The sequence below is a fragment of the Sceloporus occidentalis genome, unplaced genomic scaffold, assembly GCF_023333645.1.
Source record: "Sceloporus occidentalis isolate IW3139 unplaced genomic scaffold, rSceOcc1.0.p SCAF_5, whole genome shotgun sequence".
Classification (NCBI taxonomy): domain Eukaryota; kingdom Metazoa; phylum Chordata; class Lepidosauria; order Squamata; family Phrynosomatidae; genus Sceloporus; species Sceloporus occidentalis.
Genome location: NW_028316985.1, coordinates 81,760,533 through 81,776,726, shown reverse-complemented (window position 1 = coordinate 81,776,726; position 16,194 = coordinate 81,760,533). Strand labels below are relative to the sequence as shown.

The 16,194-nt window shown below is 40.3% G+C and overlaps 1 protein-coding gene across 1 annotated transcript in view; it reads right to left on the bottom strand.

Moving 5' to 3' along the window:
* The window catches only part of LOC149312387 (conserved oligomeric Golgi complex subunit 5-like), a 193,779-nt gene that overhangs the window by 164,360 nt on the left and 13,225 nt on the right, over window positions 1-16,194 (bottom strand). The window contains exons 4-6 of the mRNA XM_089524517.1: window positions 10,492-10,546; window positions 10,318-10,387; window positions 3,811-3,931 (exon numbers count right to left, since the gene is read on the bottom strand). Of these exons, the coding sequence (XP_089380643.1) occupies window positions 3,811-3,931; window positions 10,318-10,387; window positions 10,492-10,546 (246 nt within the window). The remainder of the gene's footprint in view (window positions 1-3,810; window positions 3,932-10,317; window positions 10,388-10,491; window positions 10,547-16,194) is intronic.

The window sequence follows — 16,194 nt, the reverse complement described above, 5'->3', positions numbered from 1 at the left end:
ATTTTATATATGCACACCATTTTACTATGTCATCGTATTTGATGGGACTTGTGCATCCACGAATTTTGGCATCCACAGGGGTTCCTGGAAACCAAACCTAGAAGATACCAAGGGCCCATTGTATTCCACTTTAATCACCACAGTTCTGTTTTATGAAATGTTAGGGGTTGCAGTTTAGGGAAAGGTATTCAGAAGTCTCAGCCAGACACCTCTGACATCTCACCAAACTACAAATCCCAGGATTCCAGAGGGTAGAATGATGGTAGTTACAGTGGAATCATACAGCTATAATTGTATAGTATGAACTGGGGCCCTGGTTTTTAAGAATCCTGTGTGGACACTCTGTTATTTCAATTGCCATTGTGTTGATCATATTATTATTTCTACCCTTCTATATTTCTCCCCCAACAAAATTCTCCTTCCCTCCCTTTCTCTCCCTGTTGTCTTAACTAATTAGGCTAGGATCCTGTTTGGATGCTGCTGCTGCTTGCAAACTACTTCCTGATGCAGGAGAGGAACCAAAGGAAGCTGTTATGCTATCAGTAATGACACAGGATTTAATCTGGAGACTTCTTCAAGATGGTCCTTGTTTTTTTTGTATGACACTGGATTTCTACAGGCACTTAGATTGCAAGAACTAAAAGGAGAAAAAGCACTTTCTGAACAAGAGGCCAGACTTCACTAGACTCACTGCTGGAACTTACACATGACTAGAGCTCTCAAAAGGAGTATAGGAACTTCCTGGAGTTGATTTTTAACTTGGCTGGCAACAACTACACACCAGAAAAGACGGAACCACAATATTACTGCCTGCTCCTAATCTCAAAATCTTGGGTAATTTTTTAAAGTCACTTGGGGGCTATAAAGCCCATTTAGATGTTAGTCATGTAATAAATAGATTGTAATAAAACACTTTGGCTCAGAATTTTGAACTTGAAGGTCTTTCAATAAGTCCTTTATATGAGATTGCTGTGCAGCAACAAAAAAGCACTTGGAAGCCGTCATCTAATTCAGCACTGGTCCAAAACTGCTGATAGGTATCCCACAGCTAATGCAGGGTACAATGTCCAATTATACATAGATCACTTCCATAGAAAGGAAATGCCACACTCTTGTCATAGAAACTGATTTACTTTCCACTTAACCCAACAATATGGAACACAATGAGCTCAGCAAATTAAAACAAACACACACAAGAAAGGAGAGATCTGATGGAACTGGAAATAGATGGGGAGGTGTGGGTGGCTGTTTAAGCAGAAGTGGGGATAAAATAACATACAGACACCACCAGCATTTTTTTGCGGCACAAAACTATTTCCAAAGGAAAATTGCAAAAGAACAGGAACACATATCCACATGCTGCTTTGGAATTCAGCATAAGAAATATTGATCAAGTTGGGCATGCTTTTTCCATCAATAAATTTTAGGATTTTTTTTTATTATTATTATAATGATGCTCACACATAAGCACACAGTCTCACACAATATGTTAACATAAATAACAGATTTCAAGACTTTAAAACAAAAATCAAACAATACAAGCTTCTAAATTTTTTTCAAGGACCTTGAAATCATTGTCAGACTGATTTTGTGCTCAGTAATGAGAAACAACACAGGTTTGGGTTCTTCAGTTTCACATACACACACCCAAATAAGATAGCTTATTAAATGCCTTTCTATAGGCAAAACCTAACACTTGCATGCACACCAATTCATTAATTGACAGTAAATCCTTTTTTAGGTCATTATACCAATCACATCCAAATGTCAGCTGCACAAAGAATACACCAGCTAAGCCAGCAAATATTATTCATGTGATAATGACTGCACATTAAACACATCACTGTGGTTTCAGTTCATTGAACAGCTAGTAGAGTAAGCTTAAGTTTTACACAATGCTGCATTAATTACATGGTATGCTTACTGTTATTTCCTATGACTTAACAAAAATATAATGAACATTTTATTGTACAGATAGATGAGTGACTCTCTTATTTTTGTTTACAATTAATACCACTGGGGTTTTAGGAATGTAAAACATTGACTAGAGAAGGATATATGGTATTTGAGTAGGGAATAGGCTTCTCTGAAGATACAGAGGAAGACATCCCCAGCTCAAGTAAAACACCAACATATGCAAACAGAGGTTTAGCAATTGTGTTGTCTTGATCTAATAAAAGGAAATTCAATAACTTTCAACAACATTTTCAGCACAATTATGCATAAAGCAGACTGTGGATCAGGAGACCATTTCAGGTGCATTGCATAGTACCTACTAGAATTCTTGCAAAGAAAAGCCTCAGGTTTGTTCCTACCACTGCATCTGGCAACTCTCTAACTACACATGGTTTTTGTCTTGCTTTAAACCAAATTTGACCCTCCAGATGTTTAAACTTCAGCTCCCAGAATTCCTGACTGTTGGCCAAACTGGCTGGGGTTTGTGGGAGTTGGTCCCAAAACCTAAAGGACAAAAGTTTGGGAATCACTGCTTTAGACAAGAGGTTGACAATCTGGCTAGCAGGATAAACTGCAGGTAAACAGCTCTTGTCCTTACTCTATGCCTATTTAAACACAGAAAACTTGAGCCTTATTTTATGTACTGAATGTGCAAAAGCAGCTCAATGTAATTAACGTAACAGTGGGATAAGAATGGCAACAAGCATCCAAGGCTTTTTGTGTGCCCTCGAAACTGAACAAAGCCCCTCTACACCTGATTTTTTATTTTAATAAAAGGTAAAAAATGGTGGGCAAAAAGCTCCAAAACATCTCTTGAAGCCATCATATACTTCCCAATCCCCAACCTAAAAAATTCAAAATTCAAAAATCAGCCAAAAATTGTCCCCTTTCAGAAGTACAAATGGGGCTGTGATGATTAGTCCCTTCTGGTTGTATTTGTGACCAATTCTCATACAAAAATATGGCCAACAAGAAGGATATGGGTGGAAAATTTGCCCCCCATGACAACTGCTCACCCCCAGATTAAAGGGGAGCAAGACTGCATGCTTCTTCCACCTCAGTACCGTGAGAAAGCACTTTAAATACAAAGAAGCTGACCCTACTACATTCAAAATGTGAAATGAAATTTAAAGATCTCCAAGATGATTTGTGCAATTGCTGAAGAACCTGGAACTCCTGCACATCTTCCCTCTCTGTTCCCTAGACCCCACAAATGAGAACTGGAAATGAGAATCCCAGTGGAACATCCAGAAGGCAAGGCACTACAGCCCCAGGTCCTATGCCCAAGAAGGAATTCTTTAAGTGCATATACAGTCTGCCTGCGCCATAAGAGGGTTTGCTCATATGGAGGGCAAGCCCAGGGGGACAAAATGGAACATGTGCGTGCACTTTGCGTGGCAGCACACTGCTATTAGAATGAACAGGACTTGAGGTCCCATGTTTTTTCGCACATGGGCGATCCAGAATGGATCCCCCACATATACAAAGGGACCACTGTGCAGAGAATATTTCAGAGCCAAGCCTAAACCTAAGCCAAACCTTTGAGCATAAAAAGAAATTATATTGACTTCAGACAAAAATCTCTCACATAAAAACCAAGTAAATGACATCCCATCCGACCAATGACAACTCAGTTTTCACCACTGGAAAGCTAAGAAAGTCACTGTCATGTGTGTTTGGATTATTACTAAATACAGCTAACAAGGAGAAGTGTCTTCCGTGTTGTTCAGAACTCTTGCAACAAACAGGGAGTTATATTTCTAGTGACAAAAGCGCTTTTTTGAAGAAGAAAAGTGTTTTACAAGAGCAAATACAATGCTACTAAAATGACCAAGAAAAACCAAACAGACTCACCAAGCTCATTGAGGCTTTGAGCAGCTTTTGTTATCTCTCTGCTTCCTCCCTGCAGCTGCCCTTGTAGTCTCTTGCTGAGATACAGGATGCGTATTATTCTCCGCAGCAAGTCACAGGCAGCCTGGATAGGAAACATAGCTTGAGAATATGTTCACTGTGTTCGATTATTATACAGTTTTAAGTAACAGCTGTGGAAACTCTGCACTCATTTTTGCGGCTTACAAATCGAGCTTGATCACATTACAGTTCACTTCATGGTTTGATATCATCTGGCATAGGCTGTCATAAAAACACACCACATAAGGTTGTAACTACAAGCTACCCTGCAGGGATGGAAGGACATTTAATCATAAATACACAATGAGAGAGTACTACAGAATAAAGGCTGCAGTTCTGCTCTATTTAAGCCATTGAGAGTTTTGCTTTGGACTTTAAGAGGAGCAGAACAGGACCTAATACTTAATACTTTTTGCTCATTTTTTGTTCATTTTAAACCCAAATTTTTAAAAATCCAACTGACAGAAAGGCTGGGCAGGGAAGACTGATTCAGTTCACATGGTTTCACAAACCAGCACAGCACACACATATTAGCTTTTTCCTCATCAAATAAATAAACACAGGCCAAAAAATCAATGGTAAACAAATTTAAATTACATTTTTAAAGCAGTTATAATAGCCTCTAAAAATGACCTTATTTAAAATTGTACCTGAATATAAAGCTACCATAGTAAAGCATATATTCAGTCTCTTAAAACGGAATCCACATATTCATCAAACATACCGGTTTTCTATCTGTAAGAATGATCTTGGAGCATTTGAAATGTATGGTATTTACAAGTTTAGCATCATAAAAAGGGCACAACAGGACAGTTCCTGAACTGTATTTAGATCACAGTTCAAACACCATAGACATAAGCAATAACTATTGGCCTTAAGGCAAAGGTGGGCAATGTGAAGCCTTTTGCTTCTCAGACTGCAATCCCCATCAGCCCTAGCCAGCATAAACATTGGTAAAGAATGCTAGGAGCTGATGCCCAGCAAGATTTGGAGAACTGCCCTTTGGTCACCTTTACTTCACTATTTCATGCATAAGTCTGCTCGCTGTTTCCTTCTCCTCTTATGGCAAGGCTGTTTTCCGTTTTGAACTAAATACATGTATAGTAGTCATTTCATCCAACCTAAAAACATTTATTTTGTTTAGTATGGTTTAGCCAAGCAAGCTTGGATCGGAAACCATAGTGAATTCAATTCCTCTGGCACATTCCTTGTCAGAAGACAATCTACAGTACTGAGCCAGATGCCCCTAGGAGATAGGGAGCTCCAGGGAACTCCAGGGCTGACTGAGAAGATCCTGGACCTTTAAGGGAAATGGCACCAAATTGGCTCCCTTGAGAAGGGAAGAATTCTACTTCTGATTAAGAAACATATGTTGATCTATCCCTTAGCTGCATGAATGCTGGAAACTGAGAACATAGGGTTGGCAACACAATGATGGATTATTAAGAAAAGGACTTCCCACAAATAAACTATAGTATGTAAACAAGGCTCTTCTTACAAGTAGGATTTCTTCCAGCTTCCTCTCAATAACCCAAACCTAACCCTGAGTGGGATTCTGAAAGCCCAGGCTTATTATACACCTCAATTTTAGCCATAATATCTGGACTGTTTCTATCCAACTGGTTAATCTAAGAACCTAAACCTAAATTTGCTATTCTGCTCCTCTCTCTCCTTTGCTTATTTATACTGCAAGCCTCAGGGCAGGGATTGCCATGCTAGTTATATTTGTATGCAGTTCTGGGAGCCTTCTTAGCGGAATGTCAGATTATAAATGCTTTTTAAAAAACGTGGCTGCTGGGGGCATGGAGGGAAAACACAGAGTACAACCACTATAGGGATTGGGGTGATCACATAGATCTTCTGCACATTTCCTCACGACACAACAGACCCCACAGTTATAACTGCAGAAATCTTAGTGCTGAATGAGATTAATTAAATAATCATTTACAGACAGCTGGTGCATTTTGGAGTTCTCCTGGGCTTTTAAGAAATTCAACATGCAGATGTTTTTTACAATCTGAACAGGTAACTCTCTCCAGGCTCAGGGCCAGCCAGTGTTGAAACATCTTAAAAATCAAGCTCCATGAAGACAGGAAAGAACTTTGAAATGCATCAGCTGCCTGTAAATACCTCACTGTACACCAGACCTTCTGTCCCTTCCCCCTCTGGCTTAGAATTTTGCATACTACACTATATAATCTACAAAAGAAGTTTAAAACAAACAAAGGCAGCTGAGACCATTGCTTCATCTAAAGTTGCCTAGTGACAAATACGCTCTCTAATTTCATAACCATTTTCTATATTATATAATAAGCACTACAGACATTTTGCCCGTTAATATACACTGTTGAGAGCACTGTGTGTGCCACTGGGAAAAAGGAGTCACATACAGATCTCATCCTTTCATATAAATCTTTTTATTTTAACACATTGTAGATACAACCTAGAATATGGCTATCTGACATAAATTCTTATTCGTTACACTACAAAGCTGCTACAGTTTTCACAGGAAAACATACATTATCCTGTTAAAGAATAATAAAAGTGCCAAAACATGTCAGAGAGTGGATCAAGCAAAATCAGAAATTTAGGGCAAAATATTGCTAAAGCGCAGATATTAGAACTGGTGTTCTTGAGTGGCTGAATGTAAAAAAGGCAGTTATGTTTAGTTATATGTATATGCCAAAATTCCTTGGGACAAATCCAAAGAAGAATGTAGTTAAGATTTGTTGGCTCTGCATCATTAAAGTGTACTACATAACTGTTGGCACTCAGGAAACAAACTACAGCTGCAATAAACTGTGGTACAAACAGTCATGATGACTCCTAGGTTAAAAAAACAACAACAAAAAATGCAGTGGAATTAGGATTGCCAGATTAAGGGATCTACAGTTGGGCTGACCAAAGCTAGTTTTCCTCTTTCCTCTATCAGCTCCTCCAGATTCCTAAAGTTTACAGAGTGGGTAGGGGTGCTTTCATTAATGTGGCGAGGGGGAATCCCTCCAGACAAAGAAGAGCTCCAGTTAGGGTTGCCATAGCTGAGGACCTCCAAACCGGGACAAATGTAGGACAAGGTTCAAAAATGTAGGTTTTGTGTTTTTTTTTAAATTTCCTGGCCAGGAATATTAAAAAAAAACAACAGGTCCCACATTTTTGAACCTTGTCCTCCTTCTCCTTCCCGGCTTGGGAGGAAGCCTCGGGCTGCTCCCAGGCCGGGAAGGAGCGTGGGGGCCGCCTGTCATCACGGCCATTGTCGCGGTGGCAAGCAGCCTCCTCCTCGGCCTCTGGGGCTTGGGAGAAGCTCTCCCAGGCCCCTCTGGAGAGGCCTTGGAGGACCCCACAGCCGGAGCTCCGACCACGGAGCCTCTTCCAGGGCCTCCAAAGGGGCCTGGGAGAGCTTCTCCCAATCCCCAGAGGCCTTGGAGGACTGCTCCGCGATCGCGGAGCCTCTTCCAGGGCCTCCAAAGGGGCCTGGGAGAGCTTCTCCCAAGCCCCAGAGCCCTTGGAGGACTGCTCCGCGATCGCGGAGCGTCTTCCAGGGCCTCCAGAGGGGCCTGGGAGAGCTTCTCCCAAGCCCCAGAGGCCTTGGAAGGACTGCTCCGCGATTGCGGAGCCTCTTCCAGGGCCTCCAGAGGGGCCTGGGAGAGCTTCTCCCAAGCCCCAGAGGCCTTGGAAGGACTGCTCCGCGATCGCGGAGCCGCTTCCAGGGCCTCCAGAGGGGCCTGGGAGAGCTTCTCCCAAGCCCCAGAGGCCTTGGAAGGACTGCTCCGCGATCGCGGAGCCGCTTCCAGGGCCTCCAGAGGGGCCTGGGAGAGCTTCTCCCAAGCCCCAGCCTCCAGGCCCTCGCTGGGAGGGGGGTGTCCCGGGGGCGGGGCCAAACTGGGGCGGGACCGTGTGGACCCGCCCCAAACCGGGAAAGTCCCGCCCCCAGGCGGGATATGGCAAGCCTAGCTCCACTCATCGAAGTTGCCTTTGCTTGATTTTCAAAGATTTCCTTCCATACCTCCCTTGCCCAAACTATTCACCAAGGGTCTCCAACCCTCTAAGAAGTATTTCTGGAGTAGATGAAGGAGGGAGAGAGGGAGCAGAAGACAGCAGCCTGGAAGTCCTTTTATACCAAACCAGTTGCAGATGTCTAAATCTAAATTCAACCTTACAACAATAGAATGCCTCTTTATAGAGATTCTCTTTCCTGGTTCTAGCAGCTGGACAGAAAACCACCGACAAGGTCAAAAATTCAACCACATATTTGCAATAAGATACCATTTGAGCATTCTCTTTCAATGTTGATTTTCTATATGTTTTTATCTATAGTGTTATTTTAATTTATAAGCCACCCTGAGTCCCAGTTTTGGGGGAAAGGTGGAGTATACGTAAAGTTAAGGAGAAGGAGGAGCAGCACTGGAAAAACTAAAGAAAACTGAAAATTAGTTCTGAACTAGCAGGGATTCCTTCCTTTTCCAAATCAAGCATCAAAGTTTAGCGCTGATCTAACAATAAATTTTGACAACATTCTTCCCAGTTAAAAAAAAGTTTTTTTAAAGAATGTTTATAATTTATGCATGCTTTCCTGTTTGGTTTCCCAAAAATCTTGTGGGAGGCAACTGGATTTTTGAGTTGCTGGAACTGGCAGAAACAGAAGAGGAAAAGACATTTAACTCTATGCTAAAGATGCTTCTAGGAAAATCCAAATAAAAAGAGGCTCACAAAAATCAGCTTGACTGAAAGTAGACATATTAAAGAAGGGGGAAACACCATGGCAACTCCAGAGGCCCACCTCACAAATATATAATGAGAAACTCCTTTCTGCTTATATTTATATTCCCTCTCTACAAGGATTTTTGAAGTATTCCGTATACATATTCAATGGTTTCAATTATTTATTCTGGGAGTGTTTCCCACTTCAACCAGTAACCATAGCAACACTGTATCCAGCCAGAATAAAGTCTACACAGTTATCTGTGGCCACCATTAATTCTTGTTCATATTATCAGCTCAAATATTGGAGGTGTAAAAAAGGAGACCATCCAAGATGCTGCCTAAAACACACATACATGTTCATCCAACAATGAGCGCACTGTCTAAAATTATACCTACCTTAACAGATTCTCAGCAGATCACTAGTCTTTTTAAATTACTATTTTGCAATCAGAGGAAAGGTTGGTCTGTGTTTAAGATTCTAATACTGACCTATAAAGCCTTGGATCTAGAATATCTGAAAGACTGGATTTATTTATATGAGCCTGCCTAGGTTTTAAAGTCTCCAGTTGAGGCCCTTCTCTTGGTCCTGCCAACCTCAGTGATAAATAGCAAGAGCAATAGCAACTACAGTCGGCCCTGCTTATACACGGATTTTTTATACACGGATTTAAACATACACGGTTTGAAAATGTTCCCAAAAAGTATAAATTTACCTTTATGTTCCATTTTTTATTAGGGACACCATTTTGCTATGTCATTATATTTAATGGGACTTGAGCATACACGGATTTTGTTATACACGGGGGATCTTGGAACCAAACCCCAGCGTATAACAAGGGTCCACTGTACATTTCTATACCACTTATCAGTGCACTTAAGCACTCCGTAAGTGTTTTACAGTGTGAAAGCCAATTGCCCCCAACAAGCTGGGTACTCATTTTAGTGACTTATGGAAGGATGCCAGGCTGAGTCGACCCTGAGCCCCTGGCAGGTATTGAACCAACAACCTTGTGTGGCTGCAGTACAGGCATTTAACAACTGTGCCACCAAAGCGAGGTGGGGAAGAAAGCAAAGGGGCTTATCAATGACTGCCCCCAGGCTGTCAAGCACTCTTCCAAGGCATACCCAATACTGCATCTGAAGAAGTGAAATCCTCTGAGGGAAGTTAGGCTGCCCTCCCTCATATCCATCCACCAGGCAACAGAGACCTTTTCAACGAGAAAATATTTTTGGCAGATGTCTGGTTTGGTTTGTTGAGGGTTTTTAACCAAGAAAATCTGCACTTGCTATCTCTTCCTTGATGCTGTTTTAAATTGCTTTTAGTTTGCTTTAAGAAGATAATCTGTTTAACTATGTTTTGATGTTACCATTTGGTTGTGTTTTTAGTTGCATCTGTTGTTTAATCATGTTTTAAACCACCTTGGGCTTCAGAACTAGGAGAAAGGCAGGCCAGAAACAAATGTATCTGCTGATGTTATTTATAGGTTCAAAACGCACGGTAGAAATAATCCATTTTGAGACTGCTTTAACTGCCCTGGCTCGGTGCTAGGGAATCCTGGGAATTGTAGTTTATTGTGGCATGAGAGCTCTCTGACAGAGGCGGCTAAATGTCTCACAAAACTACAGTTCCCAGAATTCCCAAACTTTGAACTGGGGCAGTTAAAGTGGTCTCAAACTGGATTATTTCTGCAGTCTGTTTTGGAGCATTATTGTCATTATTTCTAAAGAATAAAACATGTTATAACTCACCTGAAGCCGAGCTAATTGCTCAGTGCGAGAGACAATTTTGTTGTATGGGTCAACAATTTTGGCTCTGATTCTAGTAAAAAATGAAAAAATATTTTAGTAATCATTGTAGTACTTTTAAAACTTCCCACAATATTAGAATTTTAAACTTCAAACAACATTAAACGGATGACATACCTGTCAACTGTACTCTGCAAGGCACTAATTCGGGTCTGCATCATTTGAAGAACACCTGGAAAACAAATTATTAAATAGAAACAGTTTAACAGACCAAAACCAGTTTTCCAACAGCAGGGAAATGAAATAAAAGCCACTTCTTTTCCCAGTTAGAATAAAGGATTTTAAATCAAACCGCTTAAAATGTTTATTTTAATAAAATACATTTGAGTTTCTAATAATTCTCATATAATTTTTCATAGTACAAAATGTTTTACTGTTCTTATTCAAATTTATTATCTCATCCTAAATGTTTTTAGACACACTCTAGTCCCATACATTTCAACAGGAGACACTTTCTTCTAAATATATATAAGGCTGAGCTTGCAGCCTTACAAAGCAACCCTATACATATCGGTTCAGAAGCAAATCTGTTCATTTCCACAAGAGTATTGTCCAAATAAATTTGTACAAGTTTGAAACCTTATTTACAGAACCAACACTGTGAATAAGATTAGATGGAGAAAAGGTGATTTGACCCACACTACTCAATGAATCCCACAGTTGAATTACTTTAAATCCTGGTCTGTCAAAATTCAATCCAAAATTGTACCTATAATATAGGTTTAGTAAGAAAACGTTACTTTAGTATGTATACTGGAATCTGAAATCAGTATCATGCTACATTGCCAAGGGCTTTATAATGTATTATTTCCTAGAATATCAATCAAATTACTAAATAATACATACTAAAATATGATAATTCATTCAAAAATAGAAGGAATATTGATAGCTTTGCTGTTATGATTCACTATCCATATTTAATGTCTGACACCAAACAGCTTTTCATTACTCCCAAAATCCCAATAGTCTTCAGATCTTGTAGTCAAGTACAATGTCTGCATATAAAGTATATTTGATAATTCTTACAATTCAACCTTAAACAACTTTATTATATTGGGAATGAGTGCCACTTGATTCATACTGATATAATGCAGTTCAGTGTAAGTTATAGACTTTATCATCACAAGACTAAGTGATGGCTGTGAATATGGATGGCTTCAAGAGGAGACTAAACACTCTAAAGACAGCAGATCCTGACTGATCTTGAAAGCTAAGGAGGGTCAGGCATGTTTAGTACTTGGATGAAGGACCACTAAGGAATACTAAGTGCTGTAAGCTATATTTCAGAGGAAAACAATAGCAGTACTCCTGAGTACTGTATTTGTTGCCTAAGAAAACCCTATGAAATTTATGGAGTGGGCATAAATAGGCAGGTGTGCATAAATACACATACAGGAGAATAAATCTATCAATGACATTTTATCATTATAGTTATACATTAGCTCCAGTATTGTGGCAGTATGTCTCTAAATACTAGTTGCTGGGGGACACAAGCAGATAGTAGTACTACTGTGCTGTTCTGCGCGGGAGTTATTTTGTATCATTCTTATTATTATACCTTTCTCCCAAAACTGGGAGGTAAAAAGGCTTACATACCAAAGAAGTGAATATTAATATTAGATTAAACTCTTGCACATTTTAAAATGATTTTAAACTACACTTAAAAATAGTATCTGAACTACAATAAGCCTTTGGACTGATCCAAGACCTGAGCAAGGCTGTTGATGATAGGGTGTCTTGGAGGTCTCTCATGCATAGGGTCACCATAAAGTTGACTTGATGGCAGTTAACAACTAACAAAGCTAACACAGGTATATCCTGGGGATTTGAAAGGTGTAGTCTTTTCATGTAGGCCAAAAGCAGCCTAGTCATTTTGCTTACTATCTTGACTGTTCCCTAAGGCATTTCAAGGAAGCATTTAGTATTAGCACCAAAAGGCACATAAATTAGGGAAAGAAGTTATTAGAGAAGAAAGCTCCATGTCTACCTACAAAAGTGTTTCCCAGCAAACCTTCCATTCTTCAGTACATGGACCATTAAAATCTGTGGGATTTATATACACACACACATATATGCAGAATCTTTACTCATAATGTGTGGTCTATTTTTTAAATCCCACTGATTTTAGACACTTTATAGTCACTTTAGGCACATTTTTAAATTGGCTCATGAGGAGTTTATGCTGTGAGATTATCTTCACAACCATTAATCTCAAACTTTCATGCCTAAGAACAAAGAGATCTGAAATACTAATTAACATGGTGGGGGGGGGGGGGGTTGGGGAAGGGATTCAAGTAAACTATAGAGATTTGAATGTATCAAAAGAGTCATATTGTCAAAAAGGAAACTGGTATTTTCCCCCCAAACAGAATATCATAGCTAGATTTGATAACAGGTTCATTTTTTTATTGCAAAAAGTACATAATACAACTCAGATTTTAAAATTATCAATTTAAACCCATGTACAGTATCATATGTCCGTAGGAGTCCAATTCTATATATGTAGCTAAGTAGGCTCAGCATACCAGAGTGACGTAACAAAAATTCATCAACCCACACATTTGTCAAGACTTAGTCATCTATACATCAAGGAATAAGGATTCAAATAAACCTATGCATTCTTTGATAAGAAGGATGAATAGCTAAGGGTTGCTACTTAGTTACAATCTTTATGGATCATTCCAACTTCAAGAGGTCTGTCCAAAACAACTACATTCAGGTCTACTTTGGGGACTGAATAGGATTGTCATTTGTCCTGGAAATCCTGGATTGAACGGACTAAAAATGTCCCGGCCAGCTAGTCCAGTTGAAGCAGTAAGTCCCGGATTTCTCCTTCATCACAGGCCAATTGATATGATATATTGTGGCTGTGGCAATGAAGTAGGAAACTGTGCAAGAAGATTGTCACTGGAGAGATCCTCATGCTGCCCTGTAGGTTCTGGTTGCTACTGCACAGGGGTAGCATTGCCACCTTATTCTTCCATTCCCGCCCCACTTTCCCCGACAGGTCTAGAAGGTGGAAAAGGAAGGAGGCAAGCAGAAACAGCCATGTGTAGTGTGATGACTGTGTTGCTAGTTTAAGCTTAGGGCTAGGCAGCACAGTGGAACCTAACTTCCAAACAGTTCCGTGAGTGTAAAGGGACCTACCAGGCAGGTGCCTTTACTCTCTGGGCCTGCTTGGAAGCCTCCCTTTCTTCACACCAGCTAGGGGAGGAAAGAAGGAAAAAAGAGCTCTTGGCTTGGTCCTGGTCCTGAGACTGAAACATAATGATAGAAAAAGGATTAATGTGTTAAATTTGCATAATCAGAATGCAAATTAATAATATGTGTAATTATAATATTTTGCATAATGTGCAAATTAGATGCCCAGATGTGAAGGACTGGAATATAGCAATTCTTTTTTTTAATTTTTATTATAAAGATTCATACATTGAATTTTGATTATTATACAATACTTAATTCTATATATATATATATTTCTTACTTTCTATTACAATTTGTCTAAATATCTAAATATGGCAATTCTAGGACAGAAACAGTCGTGGAGATATCACATGCCCCTGGAGTGGCCAGAAGCCATTGTGACGATGCCTAAGATGGCCAGAAGCCATAGGCAAAAGGAGCAGTAAAAATGTGCTGCTTGCTGGCATCCCGCTTTGGGACCGCAGCGGCAGCCTGCTTTAAGAGCAGCCTGTGCAGTCTCCACAGTCCCCGGCCAATCGTGGGCAGAACCCATTTGCTTCGCCCTTTGATCATTTTTGTGAATGAAGGAGGGAAAAGCAAAGAGGACTGGTAACATCCCACAGATGTGCTATGGAAAAAGACAAGGTCTCGGGATGTTGAGAAAACATATGATTGTATTCTTGAAAATATCCCAATGCATTTCAACCTATATTTGTATGGCTTCTTCAGGGGATTGCAACTTTAAAATCAGTCAGCAGGGATTCTAAAAAGAGTGTCTCTAGAGCTTTTGCTTGGTAACTGATAGTTTATAAAATAGGAGCCCATCTTTGTGGATGAAATACAGTAGGCCCTCTGTATCCGCGGATGGCAATCCCGGTGGGGGGGGGCGGAGGAGGAAGAGCCAGAAGAAAAAGAGGCGGTGCAGAGGAGGAGGGAAGAGGAGGAGGAGGAAGGAAGAGGGGGGCAGTAGCAGCAGCAGGGGAAAGAAAAGGAGGAGGGAGGGAAGAGGGGGAGTAAGAGGAGGCAGCCCCCTGCCACCCTGTGCAGCAAAGTCCCATTGTCCCCAATGGTGGCATGCCCATATGGCCACCCCACCATTGAGGACAATGGGACTTGAGCAACCACAGATTTTGGAATCAGGGGGGATCCAATACGGATCCCCCTGCGGATACCGAGGGCCAACTGTACATCAGAAACTAGATTGAAAGCATATCCTGTTCCTGGTTCTGTTGGATCTTCTGCAGCATTCAGTATATTTTAAACTATTTTAAGGAGTGATTTCAGTCTATTTTTAAATATGTTTGTTTGCATATTAAATATTTTAAGTGTATTTACCCACACACTGTATATCACCCAGGGGCTCTGGTGGGTTGAGTGGTGATAGATAAATGCTGTGCATAAATAAATAAAGCCCACCGTAGCATCTTTCTGGATTATTTGGTTAGTATGACACTTGGGGAGCACTATGTTCAAATTATTCTAGTCCTATTTGGTTAAATGTTCCCAGAAGGTGACAGTGAGGAATTACTGTTCAGTCCTTTGGTATATAGGATTCAGCAGACCTTAATTTTATTCCTTTTGTATTTTAAAATGTACATAAAATCACTGAGACAGGTCACCTGACATCTGAAGGCCAGGTCTTATCACTATGTTAATAATACTTAGCTCTCTTTCAGCTTATGTTAAGAAAATTCTCAACTGTTTGGATATGGCCTAACAAGTGGATGGTTAGCCCTGAGATTCTGAGGGTCAATAGACAATCTAACCAAGCCTAGGAGGATAACCTACTCCAGTAGAATTCAAACACATAGCCATGTTAGTCTGGAAAATCAGTATGCAAAGGGATCTTGCAGCACTTTTGAGACTAACTGAAATATAGAAGTTGGTAGCTTGAGCTTACATTGACTCAAGTCTACAAAAGCTCATACTACCAACTTCTATCTTTCCGTTAGTCTCAGAATTCTGCAAGATCGCTCTACATACTGTACTACTCCAACAGGAACTGCTTAGATACAGCTTGAGGATATGCCTGTTCCCAGCATTGTATTCCCAGGTGGCTGCTAAGGGTAAAAGTGCCTTTGCATAGCTTTCCTATGACATAAACTTGAATTACTTCCTTCTAGATTACTATAATGTGCTTTACATAGGACTGCCCTTGGAGTGTACCAAAAGCAGCCAGCACAAATGTCTTTCCAGAACAAATCCAAGGTTCTGGTTCTTACCTATGAATAGATTTTAGTGCTGCCCGTTTTTAGGAAATTAGCACACTGGCTTTTATTCTCGCGTTAGGCTTGGGATATAAACACACAGGGACGGATTCTATCACATAGCCCCATCCACAGGCAGTACTCATCATGTACCCAGCCTGAGCTTCTCTCGGATCTTTTCTTTAAAAAGGTCCAGGAGAAGCCCAGGTCAGATACAGGATGAGTACTTCCTGGGAATGGGGCTATGCAATAGAATCCATCCCTGTGCGTTTATATATGTATATGTATACACACACACAAAAAAAAAAAACAACAATATTATATTCAAGTCAGCATAGCATTCCACAGGTTGCTATGTGTAATTGGTGGTTGTTCACAAATGGAAAAGTTTGCCATATTGCAAAACAGTTGTATTTTTCATTATCTTTCA